Source organism: Loxodonta africana, chromosome 1 (assembly GCF_030014295.1).
Source record: "Loxodonta africana isolate mLoxAfr1 chromosome 1, mLoxAfr1.hap2, whole genome shotgun sequence".
NCBI classification, from domain to species: domain Eukaryota; kingdom Metazoa; phylum Chordata; class Mammalia; order Proboscidea; family Elephantidae; genus Loxodonta; species Loxodonta africana.
In genome coordinates this window covers 199,743,887-199,755,770 of record NC_087342.1, presented here as the reverse complement: position 1 = coordinate 199,755,770, position 11,884 = coordinate 199,743,887, and the positions used below count along the sequence as shown (strand labels likewise).

Here is an 11,884-nt window from a genome sequence, read left to right as displayed (position 1 = left end):
AAATAAACAGCATTTTATGTAATGATAAAATTAACTGGCTATTTACTTGGAAGTGAATTATTTTAAGAGACAATGATATGAATCACTTTCTGAGCATGTGATAAGGATTTATAGTATAAAAGTAAAAGGGACAGAATGCACTTCCAATTCTTGACATTCTGTATATGCCTTTTTCTTTTTCAGGACTTTTGAAAACTGGAGTGACATATGTGCCATAGAGGATGACAGTGATTCCAGGCATCTAAGTGGAGAACCATGAGCAACGATTGGTCCCCCCCTGCCCCTGTACAGCTGTGCTACCAGAACCTGAATGGATCCTGTGTCAAAACTTCCTACTCGCCCGCACCACGGGTGATGCTGTACTTGGTGTTTGGCTCTGGGGCTGTGCTAGCTGTGTTTGGAAACCTCCTGGTGATGATTTCAATTCTTCATTTCAAGCAGCTGCACTCACCAGCCAATTTCTTGATCGCATCCCTGGCCTGCGCTGACTTCTTGGTGGGAGTGACTGTGATGCCCTTCAGCACAGTGAGGTCTGTGGAGAGCTGCTGGTACTTTGGGGAGATCTACTGTACATTTCACTCTTGTTTTGAAGGGTCCTTCTGTTATGCTTCTATCTTCCACTTGTGTTTCATTTCTGTCGATAGATTCATTGCTGTCACTGACCCTCTGATCTATCCAACCAGGTTTACAGCATCTGTTTCTGGTGTATGTATTGCCTTCTTCTGGCTTCTTTCAATTAGTTATAGTTTTTCACTTCTATGCTCAGGTGCAAATGAAGCTGGACTGGAGGAACTATTAAGTGCTCTCTCCTGTGTCGGAGGCTGTCAAGTTGCAGTAAATTCTAACTGGGTGTTTGTGAATTTTGTTTTATTTTTTATCCCCACATTTGTGATGATAATTGTGTACTCCAAGATTTTTCTCATAGCTAAACAACAAGCCAGGAAAATGGAAAGTCTGAGCAATAAGACTGAGACATCATCAGACAGCTACAAAGACAGAGTCGCCAAGAGGGAGAGAAAAGCAGCCAAAACTCTGGGAATTGCTGTGATAGCATTTCTGATTTCGTGGCTGCCCTACTTCATTGATACAGTAATTGATGCCTTCCTGGGTTTTATCACACCCGTGTACATTTATGAAATATTAGTTTGGTTTGCTTACTATAACTCAGCGATGAACCCCTTGATTTACGCTTTCTTTTACCCTTGGTTTCGAAAAGCCATCAAACTAATCATCACTGGCAAAGTCTTGAGAGAGAATTCTTCAACAACAAATTTATTTTCTGACTAAGTTCTGATCTTAGATTGGGGAAACTGGAGGTAGATTCACAATGGACACATCCTGGGAGAGAAATGAGTCATAAATGTAGAGCTCTTTTAGTGTAAAATAATTTATATGCTTCGGCTTTGACCTCTTAAATTCAGGGTCCATGTTCTTTGATAAACAGAACATTAAAACCTAATTGTAGTAGAAACAGCACAACGTTGCTGACAGAAGTGCCTGGATTCCAATGCCAACTCTGCCATTTAACACTGTGATCTTGGGCTACTTAGTTCTTTCTGAGCTTCCCTTTATTTTTCTAACTAATAGCACCTTCCTTGTAATGTCTTTGAGAGAATTAAAGAAATATATGTAAGGTACCTAGTATACAAGGAACCTTTTAAAGATAGAGAATCTAAAAGCAAGATGTTTTAAAAAAGTTAATGAATATCATAAAGCTCTGAATTCAAGCAAATACTTCTAATACCTGGTTCAATATATTTACCCTTGTCTTTCCTGTTTTTATGTACCCTTTTGAATATATTAGAAGAATTATCTAGTTTTACTTCTTTCTTTCCTAGATCATTATACTATTCCATCTACTTTTATGAATATATGAAAACTTTCAATATAAAAGAAAAAAAAGAAACACCACTGTCCTCATTATTCTCTTCTGTGAACTACTCTAGTTGTGTTGGGTCTAGTCTATTGATCTTTGCGTCAATGGACATTCATTGATTGCTTCCTCTATGCAATATCTGGGCTCTGATTATACCTAAGCTTACTGAAGACTCATTGTATGCGTTGGACTTTTCTAACTGCCCTAACTACCCTATGAGGTTGATAATATTATTTCTTCTTCTATTTATAAATGAGGTAACTGAGCTATAGAGAGGTAAAGTCCCATGTCCATGGTCACTTATTTAGTAAATGGTAGAAACATTATTCACACCCAGGGAATTTGAAAGTAAGTGAAGTAACCATTTCACAAGGGAGAATGGAACGAGCCACTGCAATCGAGTTGTTTAGAGCCATTTGGAGCCCAAGGTTCCTACACAAATCATTTCCAAGAGTGGTAGTGGGGGCAGTCAGTTGCTATAAACAAAGTATAAATGAAGTTCTTTGCAGAGATGAAGACAGTTGAAGGATCATTTTGTTAGGTTTATGATATAACATTTTAATCTATAGTTCTCCATTCACCCATGTCTTCATTATAGAAATGTTATTTTTATTATACAATACTGTTTTCCCTGGGACTGAAGGGAGGGTCATTCAGATAAACTATATCTGAAATACTAAGGTGGAGCTTGTCCACACATCAAGAAAACCATGATCATGTTGCTTTATGTTACTTAATCCTTTGGTTTCTTTGTGCTTTTCCTCTCCATCAGGACTAGTACTTTTAAACCACTTCATCCCACCTAGTAATTATTGGGATTACAAATTACATTTAGCTTTTCTTCAATGGATGTGAGCTTATTTTCATGAATAACAGCATGATTATGTTTACTAATTTTGTGCATCTTTAGTAGAGTCCAAATTGACTCGATGGAAACAGGTTTTTTTTTTTTTTGTAGCTCATACTTTTAAATGTACATTGAAAAATGTGTATTTATTTTTCTATGTTTGCAAGTTCAAAACAAAAGAGAGTATGAGTGCATTTCTATGTAGCCTTCCCCTGTTTTTAGGAACCTCTTTGTTCATTGTGTCTATTGCACTAATTTTACATTCTAATGAGCATTATGCATATTATTGCCCCAAAAAACTGAGTTCCTTGGGAGAAGGTCCTCTTCTTGTTCATCATTGTATCTAGCAGGAAACTTCCACTATATAGAGAACATAATGGATAGTCAATAATGTGTACTGAATAAATACATGTGTACTTCCTTTAGATATAGAAAAATACTTTAATAAGTTTATGTAAGAATACACATGGCCATATTAAATAAATATGACTCTTTATGCAGCATTATTTATTCATTAAGGCACTCATCATATGATCAAAATTGCAGACAATACACATGTTAATTTTTGAGGTTTGTAAGTGCGATCATTCATGGAAATTAGTTTTATTTGAACCATTGTCTGGAAAGAGTCTCCATCACCAACTGTGAGGCATTGGTAGTTAAGTTGGAGGGACAGAAAGATCCCCAAAACAAGAACATTACATTTCCCCATATTCTGCTTATGACCCAGTCACTAGACTGCATAATAGACTCACAAAATATTGGAGCTGAAAAGACCTTTGAGATGATCTAATCTAAGCAATTCCTTTTTAGATGCATGCCATGATTTAAGTAACGTAAGCAAGTTCAGACAGCCTGAATCTCGTGAATTCATCATAATGGCTGGCCACACGTCAGCAGAGTGTCTGGCTGTCCACAGTGCCTGGATTGGGTTCTGCTGTGAGAGCCTGAAGTCCATCCTCATCTAGTCCTTCATCTGGTCATGGTGCAACCACTCCTCTCTGAGGATTGCCTCAATTCTCCTCCCTTAAATTTGGCTTGACTGGTTCTATAGACGCACAGACATCTATTCCCCCTTTTATTATATATATTCTTATTTCCCAATTTCACCACTTGTCTGTCAGTTTGACATACTGTAGCGGCTTACGTGTTGTTGTGATGCTAGAAGCTGTCCCACCAATATTTCAAGTACCAGCAGGGTCACTCGTGGTGGACAGGTTCCAGCAGAGCTTCCAGGCTAATACAGACTAGGAACAAAGGCATGATAATCTATTTCTGAAAATTAGCCAATGACAACCCTATGGGTAACAACTGAACTTGTCATCAGGAGGGGTCAATTATGTTTAGTGAAATAGAGGGCCAACAAAGGCAAGGGAGACACTCGATGAGATAGGTTGGCACAATAGCTGCAAGGATGGACTTGAACATGCCCGTGATTGTGAAGATGATGCAGAACTAGACAATATTTCATTCTATTTTACATAAGGTCTCCGGGAGTCAGAGTTGACTCAATGGCAGCAATCTTTCTCTATCTTCCAATTAGCATTGAAGTATGTTATGGGATCTCAATTATAATTCTAATTTTAACTACAGTTCTGTTAAAAAAAAAAAAAATCCCTTAGAGCTATGAAAGCATTTCTCCATTGCTTTTAGGACATAATGTTCTGATGAGAAGTTTGATGACAGTATGATGTCTATTCCTTTGTCTTAGACTATCTCCCTGTAGCCCTCCTAGAAGGTTTTAAGATTTTTTTTTTTATACTCTTCTTAATTTACTGCCTGTATTTTTCATTTGTCTTTTTGCTCTTGGTGGACACTTTGGATTTGAAGTCATAAACCAGTTTTAGCCCAGAAGAAATTTTCTCTAGAATTGTTTTATTTTTTTCCCTTCACTCTCTCCGATCGCTCTTTCTGGGCCTTCAAATTTCCCACTGTTCTGTTGGAAAGAACAGTTGTTACCTTTGTGTCAATCTTCTGCTATCTGTGTTTTTTGTCCCTCTGGCGTTCCCATCAGTTTGGTCTCATCTGATTTTTAGGGGTGAGAGGACATTTCAATGGAATTTCAGGGGAAAGGTGAGAATAGCTAAGAGCTCAGTTACCTTGAGAAGACTGATCTTCAGACGGTGTGTACCAGCTCAACCATTCCAATTCTTAAAATGTTGAGACACTTAAATAATGGTTGATAAATATCTATTGCCTTAGGCTCCCAAATTGCAATCCCTTGCTCCCTCCCCTGCCCCCTAGCTCTTTCTACCTTGAGAAGAGAGCTCCTTAGGTTCCATCTAAGCCACCTCATGACCCGCAACTGAAAGATCAATGTAAGGCAAAGAAGGGCCTCTCAAGGGCTTGTTCTTCCTCTCGGAAGAGAATCATTTATGACTGGTTCTTGACCAGGCCCTGCTATCCTACCATACTAGCTTTTAGTATTTTCAATATCATTCCTGTGTTGACCCAGAAATATAGTACCACATTTTGTTATGTCTCTCCAGGTAATGAAAAACATTCTGTACAACTCTTCTAAACACACTTTATCACAATCCTCAGATATTCCTGAAAACAACTGTGACTACTGAAATGCGAAGTCAGCAGTTCAACCAATTACCCTGCAGGATTCCTGGTCATAACTCTATGTCCAGGATTTTTAATCAATCTGTAGTACAAATATTCACAACATGAGACATATTAGAAGTTTTAGACAGGTGAAACATACTAGAATTTTCAGACAGGCCCCAACATCTAACCAGGGCGACTCTCAGGATACAACTCAGGCCTCTGTGATAAGGGGAATTGAGCTGCTCCAAGACTAAGTCTTACCTTCTTCAGGGAGGCCCTCCTAACCACTCATCTTATTTGAGCTCTCAAACCTCTGTTCCTAGAACTATTTTGGCCTTTATTTATCATATTAAAAAAATACATAAATATATAAATTTACTTCTTACTCTAATATCTAGTAGCTTAGTGGTTAAGAGCTCACCTGCTAACCAAAAGGTCAGCAGTTTGGATTCACCAGCCACTCCTTGGAAACCCTGGGGGACAGTTCTACTGTGTCCTATAGAGTCTCTATGAGTCAGAATCCACTCGGCCGCCAAGGTTATAATACCTAGTCTTTTGTCTCTTGAGGAAATGGACCCTGGAGTTACTCTTGGTAGCTGTCACAGCTCCAAAATAGAGCCATAATTAATACTTGGTGAAAGAAGGATTGAAGAACCTCAAAAGTCTGCAGAAAGAATTTTTTTTTTTTAATTGTACAGTTTCGAAGAAGGAAAGAAAGAGGCAGAGAAGGTGTCAGCCATTCCATCCATTTAAGGAGGAATGCTTAATGTCTAAGAATCCCTCCACAGGCTTTTTCTCAAGTTTCCCTAGAATTCTATCACATGATGAGCCCTAGGTACAGGTGAACATGGAATAGTGAGCCTTCAACTTTTACAGTCACAAAGGGAGAAGGAGTTTAGGAAATATTGGGCCAGCCAACTGACTCTATCTCAGGCAAAGTGTATGTGCATTTTTAATCCTATACTAGAGAATTTAAAATAATTTTCTCTTATATCAACATATTTGAATAGCCTCTTTCCCTTTAACTTACCAACACCAGTTAAAAATCAGCTGCCTTCAAGTTGGTTCTGACTGATGGTGACCCCTGTGCGTTAGAGCAGACTGTGCCCCATAGGGTGTTCAGTGTCTGGTTTTCTGGAAGTAGATCACCAGGCCTTTCTTCTGAGATGCCTCTGGGTGACCCAAACCCCCAACCTTTCAGTTAACAGCTGTGTTAACCAATTTCACCACCCAAGGATTCCCAGCAGATTATTATTGTGTAATATTTGCCAGTTTCATAGAACAAAACATAGGAAACACACGTGGGGTTACAAAAAAACAGTATCTTCTCAATCTCAAATTTGTGCATTTCTTTTGTAATTGTGAATTTTCCACTTTTCTATTGGAAATTGTCTTTGCATTTGCAAGAACATTTTATTTATAATTTTGAAGAAAATCATTTATCCCATGCTGCACATATTTCTTAGTTGTTGGGTTTTTTTTTTTTTAATCTATAAGTGATGTTTTCAGATCTGTATACATTTAAATTCAGAATAGATTTCTAAATTTTATTAAACCACTTCCATCCACCATCTCCTCTCCTTCAAACACAAAAGGAAAAAAAGGTCAAACACAAAAGGTTTTCTTTTTCAGTCTCTAAAACGCTCCTGACCATTGGAAGGATTACCAGGAAACAAATTAAGTACCAAGAAGGTTTCTTATTGAATATAAAACCAGAGCAAGGGGGAAAAAGATGATTCAAGAAGACTAAACCAAAAAAAAAAAAAAAGCCTTTGCCGTTAAGTGGATTTTGACTCTTAGCAATTCTATAGAACAGACCAGAACTGCCCCATAGGGTTTCAGGGGGTGGCTGGTGGATTGGAACTGCTGACTTCTGGTTATCAGACAAATACTTAAGCACTGCACCACCAGGGCCCCTCTAAAAAAACCTAGTGAAGATACCTTAAGTGGGGCCAAGATCACAGAATAGACAGATGCTTCTGGCGAGCCCTCTTTACAACAAAGACCAGAAAAAATAAGTGAAACGAGTATATTTATGATAAGCTTTAGGAGCCCTGAACATCAAAGGCAAACTCAGAAAACGAACTGAGGGGCAGGGGGAGGAAGAGACCCTTCAGAAGCTGAAAGGAGTTACCAGACCTGAATTGCAGGGAGCCTTCAGGCACCATTCCCAGAAGTGGCAGCGGGTGGGTACCAGCCTTAGGCCGCAGTTTCCTCAGAGATATGAACACAGCAAGATTTTCCATAAGTGAGGACAGGGTATATTTGCATCAGATCTGAAGATGCAAGAATATAAACAGGAAATATCTGTTGCTCTTAGGGTGGCATCTAACACTAGAGACAGATTGCAATGTGCTTCGAGCTCAAATAAACGCTTGTATAAAATGTAAAAGTAAAAGGACACAGGGACAGCTAACATAACTGGCAATATGTGAAAAGAATTCACCAGGAGTTAACTGTACAGCTAGGTTTAGGACAGATGGAAGGAATTGAGGTAAAGAACAGAGAAAGTTTCAGAAATGTACACAACTTTTTACATCATGCTACTCATTTTAGATTTTATCCTTGGATTAGCGCATGAAAGTTGAGGACATGTACTTAAAACACGCAAAAACCTGAACTACCACAAAGTCAGGTGGCCTGGATGGAATTTGTTTTTCTATAATTGAACCTTAATTTCCTTACCAGTCCCTATCTCATAGGATGCAAGAAACTTAAACTCAGTTAATTTTGAATTCTCTCCCTTTCCTCCAGAGGCTAAACTCGAGGATGCTTATGTAGTCTGCTCAGCTTCCACATTAGCAGCTTCAGATTGTCTTTGTTGGCTCCATCTTGTATGAATTGGCCACCTTTCTATAACAGAATAAAGGGCGCTCACACTTCCCTACACTCTGAACTGTATGCTTAACAACATTTCTGCTCCAGGTCTGGGAAAGGCTATTAATTTGGTGACCTCATTTGCCTGTCTTCAGGCCACTTCTGTGTGTCCCGTTAAAGTACCCTACTATTTTGCCTTGGTTCAGATTTCAGAGCCAATACACAGAAATGTGTCTTTCCTCTATCTCTAGGAAAATATTCAGTTTTTAAAGATATTTGGAGACTAAATAAAACCAACCAGTTGTCAGTTGCCATTAAGCCAACTCTGACTCATGGCAACCCCATGTGTTTCAGAGTAAAACCGTGCTCCCTCGAGCTTTTAAATTTGTAACCTTTTGGAAGCAGATTGCCAGGCCTTTTCTTTGATGAGCCTCTAGGCGGGTTTAAACCACCAACTTTTTTGTTAGTAGTTGAGTGCTTAACAATCCAGGGACTCCTAGAGGCTAATTCTCATTGCCATCCAGTTGATTCCAGCTCGAACCGCCCAAGAGAGTTCCCAATGCTGTTAACTTTTGTGTGTGTGTGTGTTTTAGATGAAGATTTACAGAACAAACTAGCTTTTCATTAAACAATGAGTACACATAACATTTTGTGACATTGGTTACTAACCCCACAATATGTTGACACTCTCCTCTTCTCGATCTTGGGTTCCCTATAATAAGCTTTCCTGTCCCCTCCTGACTTCTCGTCCTTGCCCCTGGGCTGATGTGCCCCTTCAGTCTTGTTTTGTTTTATGGGACTGTCTAATCTTTGGCTAAAGGGGGAACCTCAGAAGTGACTTCATTATTGAGCTAAAAGAGTGTCCAGGGCCTCACTCTCGGGGTTTCTCTCTCTGTAAGACCAGTAAAACTGTTTTTTGTGTGTGTGAGTTAGAATTTTGTTCTACGTTTTTCTCCAGCTCTGTCCAGGACCCTCTACTGTGATCCTTTTCAGAGTAGTCAGTGGTGGTAGCCAGGCACCGTCTAGTTGTGCTGGACTCATCCTGGTAGAGGCTGCAGAACTCATGGTCCATTAGTCATTTGGACTAATCTTTCCCTAGAGTCCTTGATTTTCTTCATTCTCCCTTGCTCAGGATAGGATGAGACCAGTGGAGTATCTTAGATGCCTACTCACAAGCTTTTAAGACACCAGATGCTACTCAGCAAAGTAGAATATAGAACGTTTATTTTATAAAGTATGTTATGCCAATTGAGCTAGATGTTTCCGAAGACCATGGTCCCCACATACCTCAGCCCAGTAACTCAGTCCCATAGGGAGTTTGCATGTGTCTCTGGAGATTCCATGACCTTGTCTTGGAAAAGTTGTGCTGGCTTTCCTAATATTGTGTACTGTCTTACCCTTCACCAAAATTACCACTTATCTATTGTCTATTTAGTGTTTTTCCCTTCCCACCCCTCCCCTCCCTCATAACCATCAAAGATTGTTTCTTTTTGTGTGTAAACCTGTTCATGACTTTCTATATTAGTGGCTTCATACAGTATTTGTCCTTTTCTGATTGACTTATTTCACTCAGCGTAATGGCCTCCAGATCCATCCATGTTTTAAGATGCTTCACAGATTCATCATTGTTCCCTGTTGTTGGGTAGCATTCCATTGTGTGCATGTACCATAGTTTGTTTACCCATTTATCTATTGATGGGCATCTAGTTTGTTTCCATCTTTTTCCTATTGTAAATAATGCTGCAATAAACATGGTTGTGTATATGTCTATTTACGTGATGGCTCTTGTTTCTCTGAGATATATTTCTAGGAGTAGAATAGCTAGATCATACGGTATGTTTATTTCTAGTTTTTGAATGAAGTGACCAAGGCTGTAATCTTTACAGAAGCAGACTGCCACATCTTTCTCCCATGGAGCAGCTGGTGGGTTCGACCTGCCAGCCTTTCTGTTAGCTGCCGAATGCTTTAGCCACTGGACCATTAAGAGTCCTTACAGAGAATAATTTGGGGCTCTAAATTTTACTTTTTAAGCCCCTTCCTTCTTTTGGCTGTATGGTTGCTCCGAGTCAGAATCAACTCGACAGCAGTGGTTTTGGTGTTCCGGTGTTCCTTCTTGGTCTATTCTGCTGAAATTCAGAGATTTTAATAATGTCAGCACATTCATCAAGTTTTCTTTCTAGTTTCATCTCCCTCTTCCCATTCCTCCTTCTCTTCTGTTAATTATCCTATACCTTCCAAAGAATTCGAAACATCCTAAAGTTCTTTTTTAATCTTTTCCACAATACAAAAAAAAAAAAAAAAAATTTTTTTCCACAATACAGTCACCAGATATTTCAAAAATCAACATGACTTAAACCCACTGCCACTGAATCAATTCCAACTCATAGTAACTCTATAGGACAGAGTAGAACTGCCGCATAAGGTTTCCAAGGAGTGACTGGTGGATTTGAACTGACAACCTTTGGGTTAGCAGCAATAACACTTAACCACTAAGCCACCAAGGTTTCCAAACATGACTTAGTGGGTACACCATTTATATCTTTGCACCAATTTTCCTAGAAGTTTGGTCATAGCCCTTATCTTATTGCTTTTAATCAGTCTGTAGTGCAGATATGTGTTGCCTGAGACAGCATAGAAATTCCAGAAAAGCCCAACAGGTAGCCTCTATGAATCACAGGGTACGGATAAAGGTAAGAAACATAACGTTATTTTTCATGCAACTGTGCAGTGCGATGGGTCGCTTTTGTGTGGTCTTTCTAGCCACAGTCTTGTAACTGTGTGATAGTGTAATTGTGGCCCACCAAAGGGATTGTTCAGTTTTGCCATCCCACTGGGTTTGAAATAAGCCACCAAAGAGGCGGCAAACAGAAGATCCCATAACCACCAAGGAAGGACAGCCAGGAGCCAGCGCAACTTTTGGATCCGCCTTCCCTGCCCTGAGAAGCTCCTGGACGCAGGACACCAAGAGACAGAGAGCGAGCTTTAACACTGAAAACAGCAAGATGCAGCAAAAGAGGCCCAGCAGCAGCAGAGACCCGGCAGCAGGAGTTGGCGTGGTGGGCTTCCTGGCCCATGGAATGAGAAGGCTGAGTGCCTTTGGGCAGAGGAATAGGGCCGGGGAAAGGCGTGCCTGGGAACACATCTGGGAAGATGCTGTCCTGACAGAACTGTATCCTTAGTGTTCCTGAGCCTGAATTTCAACTTTTTCTTCACTAATAAACTGCATAATCCCAAGTATTGCCTGTGAGTTCTGTGTGGCCATTGCAATGCACTCCAAACCCAGTAAAGAAGTAGAGAGTGCCGTGGGAGGGACGGTTGGTGTAAGAGTTGGTAAAGATGGCAGAGAGAGGAGGCATGTCTGACTTCTGGTTCATGGGAATCAGCCTTGGGCTGTTGATACAGATTCTTCTTTCCCCTTGTGAAGATAGAGAAGGTCAGACACTGCCCTCATGTCATGTTTTACTAACTGGTATCATAAAGTTAGCAAACATCTTTTGAACACTTGTATCTAGGTGGTTTACGTGTATTATATCATTAAATTGTCAAACACTAAAAAGTTACGTAGATGACACTAATATTATTCCCATTTTTGAGATGATGAGGTTGGAGCACTCAGAAATTAATACCTTTTCCAAGGTTACCCTTTTAGTAGATGATGATCCTGGGATTTGCATCCAGCTGTTGAGATCCTGAGTCTATGTTCTTAGTCTCTTGTCTCTGCACCTATGAATGAATTTAATTTCCGTGTCAAGCTCCCTTATTTCCAGGTGATACATATTTAATCACTGTCT

The 11,884-nt window shown here is 39.7% G+C and overlaps 1 protein-coding gene across 1 annotated transcript; it reads left to right on the top strand.

The window, feature by feature from the left end:
- Positions 1–233: 233 nt before the first annotated feature.
- On the top strand, positions 234–1,309 carry LOC100663758 (trace amine-associated receptor 7a-like). The gene has a single exon (XM_003404108.3). It carries the CDS (start codon positions 256–258, stop codon positions 1,285–1,287), a length of 1,032 nt encoding a protein of 343 aa, XP_003404156.1. The 5' UTR covers positions 234–255; the 3' UTR covers positions 1,288–1,309.
- Positions 1,310–11,884: the final 10,575 nt, after the last annotated feature.

Excerpts from the sequence above, each read along its gene's own strand:
- LOC100663758 (XM_003404108.3), top strand. The coding sequence starts at position 256 with ATGAGCAACGATTGGTCCCCCCCTGCCCCTGTACAGCTGTGCTACCAG.